The sequence below is a fragment of the Erpetoichthys calabaricus genome, chromosome 2, assembly GCF_900747795.2.
Source record: "Erpetoichthys calabaricus chromosome 2, fErpCal1.3, whole genome shotgun sequence".
Taxonomy (NCBI): domain Eukaryota; kingdom Metazoa; phylum Chordata; class Cladistia; order Polypteriformes; family Polypteridae; genus Erpetoichthys; species Erpetoichthys calabaricus.
Window position 1 is genome coordinate 183859619 of NC_041395.2, and position 16423 is coordinate 183876041.

Here is a 16423-nt window from a genome sequence, read left to right on the forward strand (position 1 = left end):
TTAGCAGCAATAACTGCAATCAAGCGTTTGCGATAACTTGCAATGAGTCTTTTACAGCGCTCTGGAGGAATTTTGGCCCACTCATCTTTGCAAAATTGTTGTAATTCAGCTTTATTTGAGGGTTTTCTAGCATGAACCGCCTTTTTAAGGTCATGCCATAGCATCTCAATTGGATTCAGGTCAGGACTTTGACTAGGCCACTCCAAAGTCTTCATTTTGTTTTTCTTCAGCCATTCAGAGGTGGATTTGCTGGTGTGTTTTGGGTCATTGTCCTGTTGCAGCACCCAAGATCGCTTCAGCTTGAGTTGACGAACAGATGGCCGGACATTCTCCTTCAGGATTTTTTGGTAGACAGTAGAATTCATGGTTCCATCTATCACAGCAAGCCTTCCAGGTCCTGAAGCAGCAAAACAACCCCAGACCATCACACTACCACCACCATATTTTACTGTTGGTATGATGTTCTTTTTCTGAAATGCTGTGTTCCTTTTACGCCAGATGTAACGGGACATTTGCCTTCCAAAAAGTTCAACTTTTGTCTCATCAGTCCACAAGGTATTTTCCCAAAAGTCTTGGCAATCATTGAGATGTTTCTTAGCAAAACTGAGACGAGCCCTAATGTTCTTTTTGCTTAACAGTGGTTTGCGTCTTGGAAATCTGCCATGCAGGCCGTTTTTGCCCAGTCTCTTTCTTATGGTGGAGTCGTGAACACTGACCTTAATTGAGGCAAGTGAGGCCTGCAGTTCTTTAGACGTTGTCCTGGGGTCTTTTGTGACCTCTCGGATGAGTCGTCTCTGCGCTCTTGGGGTAATTTTGGTCGGCCGGCCACTCCTGGGAAGGTTCACCTCTGTTCCATGTTTTTGCCATTTGTGGATAATGGCTCTCACTGTGGTTCGCTGGAGTCCCAAAGCTTTAGAAATGGCTTTATAACCTTTACCAGACTGATAGATCTCAATTACTTCTGTTCTCATTTGTTCCTGAATTTCTTTGGATCTTGGCATGATGTCTAGCTTTTGAGGTGCTTTTGGTCTACTTCTCTGTGTCAGGCAGCTCCTATTTAAGTGATTTCTTGATTGAAACAGGTGTGGCAGTAATCAGGCCTGGGGGTGGCTACGGAAATTGAACTCAGGTGTGATACACCACAGTTAGGTTATTTTTTAACAAGGGGGGCAATTACTTTTTCACACAGGGCCATGTAGGTTTGGATTTTTTTTCTCCCTAAATAATAAAAACCATCATTTAAAAACTGCATTTTGTGTTTACTTGTGCTATATTTGACTAATGGTTAAATGTGTTTGATGATCAGAAACATTTTGTGTGACAAACATGCAAAAGAATAAGAAATCAGGAAGGGGGCAAATAGTTTTTCACACCACTGTATCAGTGCACGCTAATTCACACAAGATAAAATTGACTTCAAATCGAATTGGAGCATTCTGATACCCAGCCCTAATGTCTAGTCAGATGAATTGACCACAAGTTAACTTCAAACAAAGCACAGGCACAGAAACATTTCAGTGATGATCAATTGAACGGGATGCATTGATCCAGATTTCAAGTGTCATAGCAAAGAGTCTGAATACTTATTGTCACTTTTGTGCTAAAAGGTTTTTTTTTTTTTTTAAATATATATTTATAGTTGCAAAAAATCCTGTTTTCACTTTATCCTTTTAAAGTATTGGGTATTGCTGGATGTGGAAAAAAATTAATTAAAATGATTTTAACACAAAGCTTCAAAATATGAAAAAATGAAGGGGTCTGAATACTTTTCTGATTGCAATTTATGTCCTTGGGTGACCATCCAAGTTGTTTTGCTTGGAGCAGTCTTCTACATCATCAGTATTGGTAGACAGCCTGCTTATGGTATCCTCCATTAATAATGGCAACAATTTTGTTGTGAACTTTCAGAAACTCAGCCATTTCTGTTTCCATACAGTACATGAAGTGCCTTAATGCAGTATCTCCTGTATTTCATGTAAATGTCATTATTGATTTCTTAATGTGGACATATTTGCAGATCTCATCTAGAACTAAAATCATTCTGGTGTCATTAATGGGTTGATATCTAGTTTACATACAAGTCCTTTTTCTCACCTTGGTATAAACACAAGGTGGCAATAAAGGCTATTAGGTCTAGAGAGGTATAGGCTTGGATATTGAATGTTCTGATACTCCAAACTTGTTGTTTTGTTTTCCATTTTGTACATAAAGAAATGGTTTCAAGTTCAAAATAACTAAAGGTTGATAGATTTAGGTGTGCCTGGAGATTTTGTTTTAATGATGCCAAATGGGATGTATCTGTTTTGACCTATGTGGCAGCCATGCTCCGTTCCTTTTTTTGTTTTAATTGCTATATCATTTAAAGTTTCTTGTCTGTTGTCAAACACAAGCACACTTAACTGAAAAGCTATTAGGTTTTGGTTTCTGCTAAAAAAAAAAAATCATGGTGTCTGACTTCCCTTCATTTGCGAAGGTCTGCTCTGAATTCTACATAAAAAAGCCTATGCCACAGTAATTTATTTCCAAATACATTTCTCTCATCCGGCACACTACGTGTTTAAAGACCAATTCTGACATCTGTGGCATAATGAATCGACAGGGCAACATTAGCACATCACACTGCCTAACTGAGGTATCAACATCATGCAAATGAAAATGTAAACCTCTAAACTTGTTGGTCATTAAACTTGTCTATGGGAGGATGAGGTAGCAGTATTAAGCTGTTTCCCACCATACCCTACAAAAATGATTGGATAATTTGCTGTTATTTTTCCTGCTTCTGAATGATGTGTGAGCTGTTATTTGAGAAATGAAAATCCACATAATAAAAGTTAAGGTGGATCTGTGTATGACTTTGCAATGTGATGGACTTGTTCCCTACCACGGGTTCATTCCGCAGCATGCATTAGATAGAAGGTTTTAGATGTTAGTTTTTGTTAGTATGCGTTTATATATCTATATCTATCTATATATATATCTATCTATATATATATATATATATATATATATATATATATATATATATATATATATATCTATATATATATCTATATATATCTATATATATATATATATATATATATATATATATATATATATATATAATTTAAAAAAAAAAAAAAAAAAAAAAAAAAAAAAAGAGTAGATTCTTGGCTATTAAGCTGTTGTCGTAACTCTTTTGATTTGTTGCCACTAATCATCCTTTCTAGGATCGTATTGGTCGACCATCAGAAACTGGCATTATTGGAATAATCGATCCAGAGTGCAGAATGATTGGGCTTCGCCTTTATGATGGGTTATTTAAAGTGATCCCCTTAGACAGAGACAACAAGGAGCTGAAAGCCTTCAATATTCGCCTTGAAGAACTGCAGGTCATTGATGTCAAGTTCCTTTACGGCTGCCAGGTTCCCACAATCTGTTTTGTCTATCAGGTAATTTTTATCTTAGATGTGTTGTTCTTATAAATATAGTGCCTTGTCGCCTGTTATGTCTGTCAAGCTTGATTGTGTGTTATCAAGAGTTCCATCCTACAGTTGCAAATAAGGAACTGCAAGTTGTTTATCTGAAATGTAAGAAAATGTTATTTAATGTTTGCTCATATATTACTAATAGTTTTAGTTATATGAAATTTCCTTGTCAGTAGTAGTAGCACAAATATTAGTAATAGTCCATTTTGTAGAAGTTCCTTTATTACAACTTCTAGCGATATTTTCCTGCCACACAAGATCTTTGTGTGCTATGCTAGCCTGGATTGTATGCTGCTTTTAATTCCTTTGCCACTTAATCAAGCAAAGAGTCTCTTTATTTGTGTGAAAGATGGAGCTTTCTTTGAAGTTTATCAATATGATATGGCATATATTCTGCTGTGTCAGTTTATTCCCTCCTTTTCCTGTAACCAAGGCAAATTCATTTTCAGAGCAATTCTGTTTAAAAGGCTAACATGTTCATCACTGTTATAAATACAAAACTTAAATCATTATCTAAAGAGTATCTAAACCAGTATGTACCTAGAATTGTGTTTTGGATGCTGGTTGGACACGGTCCTACAAAAGGGAATTGTATTTCAGCTAATGCCTTGTTGGTTCCAATTGCTGCAGCCTCAGATATACATGACATTTGAAGAAATTGCAGTATAAAACTGAAGTAATCTTTGGACCAGTTGTGTTTTACACCCTCAGGTTATGAAAGGAGACATGTTCAGGATTATAAACTGAAATAATTAGAACCATGTTAATGCTTAAGTGTAATCCATATGAGTGAAAAGTGAAACATCTGTGACCACACTTTTATTGAGAACATTCTGACCAGTGATAGTACAAATTGCAGAGTAATAGATACTAATTACATTTTCTTATGTGAAATGGTTATTTAGCATGATGTTTTAATTAGGGTGCTTTTCTATGCAAAATGGGAACAAAAGTGAGCATGTTTTCCTTCAAAACTTGTCTTAAAATTTGTTGACTCATGCAGGGCCCAAACAAGTGTGCTTTCTTTGTAGAGCCTTTTTTTTTTTTTTTTTTTTTTTTTAAACTTCCATCATGTTGATAATTTTCGATGTTACTCTATATTTGTCCAGTTTTAAATAATGTCTAGTGGTAGCGCTGCTGCCTCGCAGTTAGGAGACCCAGGGTTCGCTTCCCGGGTCCTCCCTGCGTGGAGTTTGCATGTTCTCCCCGTGTCTGTGTGGGTTTCCTCCGGGCACTCCGGTTTCCTCCCACAGTCCAAAGACATGCAGGTTAGGTGGATTGGCGATTCTAAATTGGCCCTAGTGTGTGCTTGGTGTGTTTGTGTGTGTCCTGCGGTGGATTGGCACCCTGCCCGGGATTGGTTCCTGCCTTATGCCCCGTGTTGGCTGGGATTGGCTCCAGCAGACCCCCGTGACCCTGTGTTCGGATTCAGCGGGTTGGAAAATGGATGGATGGATTTTAATATTTTTATACTCTCTATAATGTTTTTATTAATATGTTTATTGTTCCATTTTCCACATTTTCTTTATGACAATTAAAAATGTGTCTTCCCTTCTTAGTTATTTTACTTGTCTTTTAATGTGGCTGTATAGGATCCGCAAGGTCGTCATGTGAAGACCTATGAAGTTTCACTGCGGGAAAAGGAATTTAATAAAGGTCCCTGGAAACAGGAAAATGTAGAAGCAGAAGCATCTATGGTCATCACAGGTATGCTTTCATAAGGCATCAGTGTTTTTTTTTTTTTTTTTTTATACTGGATTTGTCACGTATAGGTAGGAAAGAAAGAATATCTTAAGGTCTTTCATTTCAGTTTGGAACATTCATCTTTAAAACGTTGTCACAGACTATGTCTGGATTTCATTCACATCAGTGTGTTGTAGTGCAGAGATTGTTTTTTTGTGTCTCTCATTTCTAGTATATTTCCTTTTTTGTTCATGTTCACCAAGATACTGTACTTTTTATATCATTTCAAGGTTTTCAGTCATTTAGAAGGAATCACAAATGGACTGATTTTTAAAGCAATAAAGAGTGCAGTTATTTTTTTGACACTCATGGTGTATTATTATGCCTTGACTACTTGGTTTAACTTACAACACATTCAGTAACTATTAAAAAGACACATCCTTGTGAGTTTCTTACAATTCTTACCTTAAATGGTTGTATTTATAGTTCTGTACAGTGAATGTTCTTAAATCTTGATTCATATATCCAAAATGTTTTCAGAAAAAATCTTTTGCAATTTTGTGAGTCTCCTTCATTATTGGAAGAAGTAAGGTATGCTTATTTTTCCTTTTCGTTAACCCAGCAAACAAGCTGACATTGGGCGAGTCATAGGCCTAGTGTAGGCAAACATATTGGCCCTGTGTGGGCAGCCAACCATGACCCAGTTGGGATTTGCACATTGGGGCAACATTGGCCCCAAAACAATGGCCCAATGTGTGGAAACAGACAGGAAGCCAAATTGTGTACCATGAACCTAACAAAAAAAATCCATACCATACTAGGCAATCCTTCCCATTTTCTGTACCCGCTTATCCAGGGTGTGGTTGCTGGATACCTGAAGCCAATCCCAGCAAGCAGTGGATATAGGCAGGAGCAACCTCTGGATGGGGCACCAGCCCATCAGAGGGTGAACACACTTATTCGCACAGTATAGGACCAGTTTAGCACCACCAGTCCATCTTCCCTGCATGGTTTTAGATTGTGGGTGGAAACTGGAGCACCTGGAAGGAAGCCAGCATGGACACAGGGTTTTGGGAAGCATACTTCCCAAGCTTGAAGGACCTGGGATGTGAACTTTGGTCTCAATAGTTTGAGGCAGCAGCACTACCCCTTACTATTACTTTCCTTGAAACTTTTTTTTATCAATTAAATTATGTGTGATTGTGAAGATTGGCAATTTATAAATGAACTAGCTGAGCTACTCCTCTAAGATGGGTTGAAATCTAAATAATGAACATAGACCCCAGACCTAACATTTCCATGGTATTTGTAATAAAATGTATTGCATTTGTCATTTCAATAGATGGATCATCACAAACAAATTAATGTTTGTGATGTGCCATCTCTTGGAATGACAGAGACATGGAAACCAGACAGGTACAGACATCTTCTTTTTAAGGTGCAATAAAAAAAGTATAAAAAAATTGTTTATTCTTACAAAACAAAAAATGCTTTTGCATTTATTGGTATGAGTTCAGCTGTTTTCTTTCTCTCTTTTTTTTTGAGTTACAACCCTGAACATAAAAACCTTACCAATGACATAATTTTTTTTTAAAAATTTTAGCCAACATAAATATACACTTTTCGAAGTCATTCAAATTGTTATTTATACTTCTATAATCAAAATCAAAGACCCACTGGAAATGCAAATTTACTGTGTTATGAACTCCTTTTGGGCCACTAGAGGAACTTTTGCTAAGTAGCAGTTCCCAGATTGGGCCAGTGCCATACGTATTTGGGTTACCCCAAGCCTACACTGCCTCCTGTGGTCTACCCATCTCATTACATATTACTGATCATTATGGCCAAACAGTTAAGTTTGTTTAATCTGACCAGCGAGAACTCCTCCAAAAAACTATGCTTTTTTCCTACTGAGTAACTGCAAACCGTACTCTACAGAGTTTTTTTTATGCCAATATTTGTGTAATGGTTTCTTTCTTTGTCAACAACCTTTCAAGCGATAGCCATGAAGTGCTCTCTTAATGGTGGATAATGATACTTTTGTTCCTCGTTCATTTAACTCCTTTACCAGTTTTAGTTGTTTTTTGGAGTTTTGTTGAACATTTCAAAACAAAGTTTATTCATCCCTGTGAGTCAATTTGCACCTTCTTCCCGAAAGACATAAAGTCTGTATGGGCCCAAGCTTTATATATTTATGCATAATTGATTGTACAGTTCCTTGTGGTACCTTGAACTTTTTGGAGATGCCTCCTAAGGAGGAACCCGACACTGAAGATCCACGCTTTTCAATGAATTTGGCTGTCGTGCTTGCTTCTGCCTGTCTAGGTGATCTCAGATAGCCTTGATAACGTTGAAATCAGGGCTCTGTGGAGGCTATATGACGTGTTGAAGAACTCTGTTTTGTATTTTTTGTTGAATATAGTTCTTTATAACCTGTATTTTTGGCAAGATTCTTCCATGAAGACCATTTCAAAGGAGACGTCTTTAGACTGTAGGTGGGTATACTTGGCTTCCAGTGAATTCTGAGAGTTCAAACACTGCTTATACAACACATTACTTTCCATCTCCTTCCTGTCCTGCTCCTGTAGCATCATCTCACTCCCTCCCTTCTCTGGCTTCTTGATGAGGTGAGATGGCTCCTTTTTATCTTGAACCCAGGAGTACTTCTGGGGCAAAACATTGACTTCGGAAGCACTTCCAGGTCACATAGAAGCCGCAAGCTCCTTTTCTGTAATGATCTCTGGCGACACCCAAGAACCCCTACTCCCAGGCAGCCCTATAGGTGTCCAGTGTAGGAGACAGTCAGAGAAACACTGCCACCTCTTGTGTTGGGGGTGAATTGCCCATAAAAAGTAATTTCCTCCTGTCCTTCCATTACTTGTCCCAGATACAAATTGGGACTCCACTCAGACAGGCTGCTTGTCCTCTCCAGTGGTCCTTCCATTACATTGAGCCGATGGGTGAGGGATCTTCTTCAACTTCTGTTGAAATGCCAGGCCTTCCTCTGTACCATCTTATGCCTTATTTCTATGCTCATACTTGGTGTAAGAATTGATGATCTGAGGGGTAACTGTCATTGCCTCACCTTTTAGTTTGGATATCCTTTGCCCAGTTAAGTTCCTACTACATGTTTCTGTTAGTTAGTTAGTTTGATTCAGTCAACTCATTTTGTAATTTTTCATTAGAACCTGTTTGTTTCCTGTTTGTTATCCTTTATCATACACTGTATACCTGCAAAATTAATTTTTAAATAAGTTTTCATCCTTAAAGTGATTTATTATGTAATGTGTTACTTTGTTTATCAAAATACAAATTCCCTTAACATTTAAGTTTTTGGAAATTAATATTTAAAAACATTGCAATTTTCTATTGATACAAATGCAGAATACAAAAAATCAACATATAAGATTCAAATCTATGTAAGAATCAATCTAGGGAGTCTAGTACAGTACTAATACAATTTCTAAAATGTGCCACTCAGATAGAAAAGTTTGTCTTTTCTTATACAACTAACTCTTCTGTTGCTTATTTCATGTTTTTGTCACTAGTATAGCATGTTTTGTGAAGATAACTTGTCATATTAGGGAATAAGTGGCATTCGCACAGTTCCAGGTCTCTAATATAGGATGGGTGTCCACATTTTCACAGAGAAGCTTTCGAGATGCAGCATTGTTGTGAAGCAGAAAGGAATATGATTGACTAATTTACTGCCACAAGTAACAAAGCAAACGAAAGTAGTTTTAAACCAATATGTTGTCCTCTTAAGATGTGCAGTCAATATGGACTACAAGTTCATTGTCATGAAAATTTTCCACGTTTGTTTAATAGCACTAGTCTGGACAAAAAAATTTCCTTGCTTTTGGAAATGCTTTGATTGTTTTGGACCCTTGAGTTTAATCCTATGTTGTAAAAGTTATTAAAATTTCTCCCAGTCCTAATCTATTAGGTCAATTTTGTTTTCTTGGAATGTTATCTGCAGTGATGCTTTATTTCAGGAGTCCAGCATAAACAGACTTTGTTTATGAAGAGAAAATTCAACTGATTGACCCATAACTAATCCCTGTAGTATCTGCTATACATCAATTTTCATTTCTTCATTTAGTTCTTTCCATAATGACATTTTCTTTTGTTTTGATCTCTTCAAGTGATGTCCTGCCATGACCAAATTCTGAAGCCTATCTCTATGGCTTAAGAATCGGACTGTTCTTGGTACTTGTTTACTAGTCAAGAAGCAACCTTGGAAGGCATCTTGTTCTGTATTGTTAAATATTCAATAGAAACACAGTTTATGAAGAAGTGCTTTGTTACTTGTGCAGATTATATTATTTATGTTTGTTTTATCTGAAATTAAACATGCATTGTAAAACCCAAATTCTAGAAACTTGCAATTCACATTGTGCAAATTTTGTGATAAGAAGAGGCTGCCACATTATTCAGATATTTACCTGTTGATTCTCTTTTTTATTGGTGGTATATTTCCTAAACCTTTGTTTATACTTAAGTTCCAGAGCCTTTTGGAGGGGCAATTATCATTGGCCAGGAATCTATTACTTACCACAATGGTGACAAATACTTGGCCATTGCTCCACCCATTATTAAGGTAATGTTCTTTTTTTTTTTTTGTATGTCTGAAATATAATAATTCCTGCTAATTTCTATTTAGGCTCAATTTTGATTAGATACTTTATCTGTATATGAAATATTCATATGATGATGTATAAGTATCATTGTACAAATGCTTCAAAGCAAAATATTGTACCCGGTACTGTACAGTGCTCAGATATATAGCTCTAGGTTAGTGTAAACAAAGTAATTTGACAAATTTAATTCTTAAGTGTTTGCATACGTCTGTATGTCTTATGTTGTAGCCCATAATTCTGTACAGCTTCTAATAATGGTTATTTTAATAATGTCTTTTTCATCTTCAAAGAGATTAAGAAGTTTGACAAACACGAGTAGCCCATTTAGTCCACCAGTCATGCTCAGCTAGTAGCTGAAATTTCTCGTCATTTTGCCAAGTTTTTTAAATTTGTCAAGGTTTGTTCTAAATTCCTACAACTTCATTTGTGAAGAAGCACTTTGTGGCACTACTTAATTTCTAAAGGTGTCATTCTGTATTCATTTTACCATTAAACTAAAGGAGTGCTGCTTAATCAAATTTATCAATGCCTTTGAGAATTTTGAAGACACATTTTAGGACACAATGTAACCTTCTCTGCTTATTACTTAAGTATTTTGATTCCCTAAGCCTGTTGAATCTTGTCTGCATAACTTGTAGAACTGTTCCATCTTTTTTTTTTCCTTTTTTTTATGTTGTGCTGTATGCAACTGCACGCTATACTCCAAATGCAGTATTATGGGTATGATGGGTTTGTAAAGCCTCTGCATTATATCTTTTTATCTGTTTTTATAATATAACTTAACATTTTGTCTTTTTAACTGCTTCAACACATTGCTCCAATTAAGAGATAGTTATATCTGTTTAAATCCTAATATTATTTTCAGAATCCTAAATCTTTAAGACCATGTCTCCCCATCTTGTGTACATAGTTAATGTTCCTTTTTCTTATGTGAAGCACTTCCATATTGCAGGATATGTTTAGTATATTTCAAGTCAAAGTTATTTGTGAAAGGTGAAAAGTTACCTGTAAAAATCTCCATATGATTTGAGTACACATCTGTCATTAAAACCATAGTGTTTTGTACGTAATTGGGCATATGTGCCAGCATTGCCTATTTAAAATATGCTATGCGCCAGCCACTTCGTGTCTCTGCCGCTCTAGTTGTGAAGAGGGGTGCTAAACGCACCCCAAGGAGACACAGTCGCTCCTCCGAAACCCCCTCTTAAAAGGTGACACAATGGAAAACAGTTCTGTTTTTTTTTTTTTAAACCTCATCTTTGCTCGATCAGCTGCTGGCTTGCTGCTGCTTCTCACATGGCGCTTTGAACATTTAAAAGCCTGTACAGCAGCTGTCCTACTCTTTGTCTTTTATTTCTTGCCCTGGACGTGGTGAAATCTTTTGGCACAAAGTCTTGTCTCGAGTTCTTGATATTTTTTTAATTTATAATTTAAAAACGGAATAAGAATCTGAAAATCTAACAACATCACATTAAAGTTCGATAATAATATATATAAAACTGTCATGAAAACATGCAACAGTCATATGTATATTCAATTTTAAAATAAATCTAACAATAGAGTAAATTGTCATTTGAACTTCCATTACTGGCATGTTCTTTTTGACAAAAAGACCAGTTTCATACTTATCGCCTGTCAGTTTCTTTCTTTTCTCATTGTGTATAGTACTAGGGTGTTGTACTGTTAGCCTTTATGAATGTAGTGAAAAGTCAAGCAAAATGACACCATTTATTGGCTAACTAAAAAGATTACAATATGCAAGCTTTCTTGCCTAAAGAAGGGGCCTGAGTTGCCTCGAAAGCTTGCATATTGTAATCTTTTTTGTTAGGCAATAAAAAGTGTCATTTTGCTTGACTTTTCACTAATTTTCTCAGTGTGTAAATGAAAAGCTGTCCTAAACAGTCAGTTTGCTCTTAACTGTCCTACATTGTGCAGAAAAAAATGAGCTGTCACAGCTTTTGCTTAAGTGAGAAATTGTTCAGTATACCAGTACATAGGGGGTTCTTCTCTGAACAGTGGTGGTACTGTTTTGTATGTTTGCAGCTACATTGCTACAGAGCTGTTTTAACTTTCCTCCCCTGTCTCAGAACAAATTAAATAGATGGCTTAAAGGCATTTACTGCAAAGACGCTTCTATGTACCATCACTCCATACTCTTTCTGTTGTGCATCTTTTTTCTAATTTATTCAGGAGCATTTCTTTCTTGTTCCTATATTGGATTTCTAAAGTAGTGATTCTTGTATCTTTTATTTATATAAAAAGTAGGATAATTATTGCTAGTTAAATATACTGAGATTTAATGGTTTGTATTAGCATTGTAGTACTATGAAGAAAAAATTGAAAAGAAATTAACAACATTTTTCTTCTTTTTTTTTTTTTTTTTTTTGTTATTATCCATATGCAATGAATGTTGTTGATGGTTAGTGTATTTTTCAGTGTGATTAATTGTAGCAGCAAATGTCTTTGCTTTAGTTCCAGAATTCAGTATCCACTGCAAGCCTTAAACAATGGGGCTCTGCACTCTGGATAGTTTTTAAAAGTGCACATATCCACACCAAAAAGAGAGAATAATTTACAAAAAGCAGAGTTTGTGAAAATGATGCAACATTTCATAAAACAAAGTACACAACTGAAACAGAAGCACTAACTAATAACTAATTATATGGAATCAATTTATTGAGATGTTTATTTAATTTGAAACACATTCACAAGTATATAAATATAAAGTTACAATAAAGGCTAATGCACGGTTATAAAATAAAATCTAGTATTATTCTAGTGTCAATATAGTACAAGAAAATAGTATAAGACTGTGTAAGAATAATAGTTTAAAATGAAACCACAATAGTAAAATAAAACACATAAACAGGTCAACCAAGGAGATTTAAAAACACAAAATGAAAACTTATTCATAAAACGATTGATAATGTCCAACAGTCATTTTCCACCTAAATGTTCAAATGTGTATTTTATTGCATTGGTAAAAATTAAATGCCATTGCATTCTTGTTGGAAATAGAGAGATATTTCTTCATACAAAAGATCAAAAAAACCTGGGCAAACTACTGAGTCATAAGACACCATTACAGCTTTTTAAGACTAGCCAGATTTAATACTGCTTAAACAAATATGTTGAAGGCTGGAATTTCATTTGCTTCTGAAATAAGTAATCTTTCCATCTTCACATTTGTAGAAGATAGTTTATCAGTTAGTTAAGATGTAATTTAAAGTTCTTATACAATAAAAGTTTTTTTGATTATTGTTAGACATCTCTTCATCCAGTCAGTGTGGTTTAGTTAAAAATAGATCTATTCTTAAGAGTATATATTGGATAGTTTAAGTATATTTTTATGTTTTTACAGCAAAGTACGATTGTGTGTCATAACCGTGTGGATCCTAATGGCTCTCGTTATCTTCTGGGTGACATGGAAGGTCGACTATTTATGCTTCTGCTGGAGAAAGAAGAACAGATGGATGGCACAGTGACGCTAAAGGATCTCCGGGTGGAGTTATTAGGAGAGGTAGGGCCAAACTTTCTGTGGAAGGAAGAATGTTCTTCTGTAGATTGGATTGGTATTTAAAAAAAGATACTTTGCATAACTTGCATATTGTATTTATTTTATCTCTGAAGAACTGTGCTAATACCTTTTTTGTAAAGTCTCCATTAGTGGATTATTATGTACCCTGTCACAACTGATGCCCCAGAAGTGCAGCAGGAAGGGGCAGTGTGGGAAAGTGGTGGCCTAAGTAGAAACATCATATTTTTCAACTAAGAAGCCTGAGGGCATTCTACTTAAAGTCTAGTGTCTGTCCAGAGTCCTTAAAACTTCTAGGATAGAAGATGGTAGCAGATGTCTTTGAAAAAAGAGAACAGGCAACATGGAGGTGCTGTGGTGACTAATCATTTAGGTTTTACAGACTGTGCCTGTGTAATGAAGCAGAAGTTTTAAAATATATGGAAAATAGCTACCACATAGCAATGATGTTCCATAAAATTAATTTGCTTCTCGAGATTGTACACATATCAGAAAAATACATAGCCATTTTATTTTCAAAGAAATATAATTTATTTTTGTGACACTCCTCTTATTTTCATTTTCTTTCTCTCTTTGTCAAAGCCCTTGCCCTTCTGGGGTGTGTGTACTGTTAACAAGTGTTTGAATGCTGCAGCTGCATTTGTAATTTGATATTGATTTGTACAGTCATGCTATTTATTGAAGAAAGGTAGTTTACCTGTGTAATTTCAAAAAATGTTTGAAACATGTACAGTTGTAGTTAAATGATACAACTATTTATTTATATATATGTATATGTATATATATATATATATATATCATATCATTATCATTAAGCAGTGTACTGGTATTTTAATAAAACCTATTGAAATAACACATTTTAAATGAAACATTGAGGTGTCTTTCCTGTAATTATGTCATTTTTAGATGTGTATATTATTCAAAATAGCTAAGTTAGAAGGCGCATGAAGCAAAAATGGCTGTAAAGTTTAAAGTTTTTTCTGAATTCTGAGGTTATAATATAGTCTTTGTGCCTGCAATATCACCCTAGCAATCTATTTAAATGCTAAATAGAGTGTATGTAAGATAGTAGGCCTATGAGTTGAATGGTAAAAGTGTTTCAATGTTCATCTTCATCATTATTCATTGTATGTTAATTTTTTTCCACATTATTTTATAGACTTCAATAGCAGATTGTCTGACCTATTTGGACAATGGTGTTGTGTTTGTCGGGTCACGTATGGGAGATTCACAGTTGGTTAAGGTATGGACATTTTTGCAGTTATTGTTTAAGCATCTTAATCATTGTTTAAGGATCTTTTGTGCAGTACTCATTGGAGACAGGAATGAAATGAATTATTCCACTTAGGATGGGTCAAGCTTTGGTGGGAGGGGTGGAGTGAAAATCACAAGTCAGTTTGTAATATGTTCGTGCAGTAATCATAAAAGAAGGTATGCAGTGAATCACATGTAATATAAAGGGAGGGAATATCAGTAATATGTTGTACAGAAGGAATAGTCAGATAACGTTGAGCAATTGTATTAGGTCCAATATACTTAAACTCTAAGAAAAAAATTTATTTAGAAAAGGAATGACATGTTTTAGATTTGATATTTAGCTAAAAGTATATAAGACAAAATAACATACGGTATGCAATCTTGTTTTTTGAATATAAGTAGCTTCTGCTTTTCTTACTGTACTTGTTCCACAGTTGAATGTTGACAGTAATGAGCAAGGGTCCTATGTGGCAGTAATGGAGACATTCACTAATCTTGGACCTATTGTGGACATGTGTGTAGTAGACCTAGAGCGCCAGGGGCAAGGACAGGTAAGAAATGTGCTGTTTGCTTTTAGTTTAATAAAAATATTAATTTAGAATGTCCATCAGAATTTTTTTTTTTTTTATTTAATGCATATATTTGAATCTGGACTGTCAAGTTTCCTTAAGAGACGGAAATGAGACGTTGTAATGAGCAGGATCCAGTCAGGGAAGAGCCATGTAATAAGCATAAAACAAACAGAGCACTATGGAGTCGGCTTATTCAGAAATAATTATTTTAGTCCTTACACACTGAAATGCTGCCACCACTGTTGTAACTTGTAAAAGGATCTAGCTTTGGAGAGCGTTTTCAGAAATATTTGTTTTCTTAGGTTGGAAATGCCAGGATAGTGTGTACAAAAGTTTGTGTGGACTAGGGCTCATTTGTGACATCATTTATGTGGAATTCTAAATAACCGTTTCATTATTAAAGGCGAGTGTACATAAATTTAAAGCTTAACAAGACATGGCACTACCAAATTTTCAGCTATATTATTGGGCTGCAAGTTTTAGCATAACAAAATATAAACTGGGGAAAGTTTATGAACTACATGAGTTTCATTAGTTATGAAAAGGAAATCTGGTAGAAAATTTTCTTTGCACGCTTTGGTCTGTGCTACAGTCAACACTCATTATAATCAAATTATCAGCAATTCAGTGATTAACCTTATTAAAGATATGGAACCATTGTATGACTTATTTTAAGGCAGAGAAGGTCTTATCTGTTGCCCCGTAATAATCACCTGTTTTAGCCTCCTCTTACTTATGCAGTATTTAATCTATAGAAGTCAGTAGGGATTGTGATTGTAATCTCTGTAGTAACAATGCATTTACATCCTTTGAGCTACTGATCTCCAAATTTAATCTTTCAGAGAAATGCTTTTACTTCTTTATAGAAATTAGAAAAGTATAAAAAAGTAATATACCCAACTTTACGTGTCTTTCACCTGCACCAGTTTCTGAAGTTATCTGACTAGGTTGGATGAAGATTTACACAGCAGCTCCAGAGTATTTAAATCATTTAAAGGAATTTAATTATCTTAGAGAACAATGTTACTGAAATCTTTCAATTAAAAATTCTGAGAAATAATGGAATTCACCCATAACATATTGTAGATAGAGATAGATAGATACTTCATTAATCCCAAGGGGAAATTCACAGTAGTTCAACATACACCAAACAGGCCAATATTCAAGTAAATACATCTCTATCTATAATTCATAAGTATCTATCTAAAATGTAACCAGGTAAAGAGTCTCAATCCAGCATCTCTAACTCACTGGGAAAGTGATGTTGTG

General features: G+C 35.2%; 1 protein-coding gene across 1 annotated transcript in view; it reads left to right on the forward strand.

The window, feature by feature from the left end:
* ddb1 (damage-specific DNA binding protein 1) overlaps window positions 1-16423 on the forward strand; it is a 193674-nt gene that overhangs the window by 30918 nt on the left and 146333 nt on the right. Inside the window, exons 4-9 of the mRNA XM_051921945.1 lie at window positions 3210-3431; window positions 5060-5174; window positions 9653-9750; window positions 13152-13310; window positions 14485-14568; window positions 15017-15133. Coding sequence (XP_051777905.1) covers window positions 3210-3431; window positions 5060-5174; window positions 9653-9750; window positions 13152-13310; window positions 14485-14568; window positions 15017-15133 — 795 coding nt within the window. The remainder of the gene's footprint in view (window positions 1-3209; window positions 3432-5059; window positions 5175-9652; window positions 9751-13151; window positions 13311-14484; window positions 14569-15016; window positions 15134-16423) is intronic.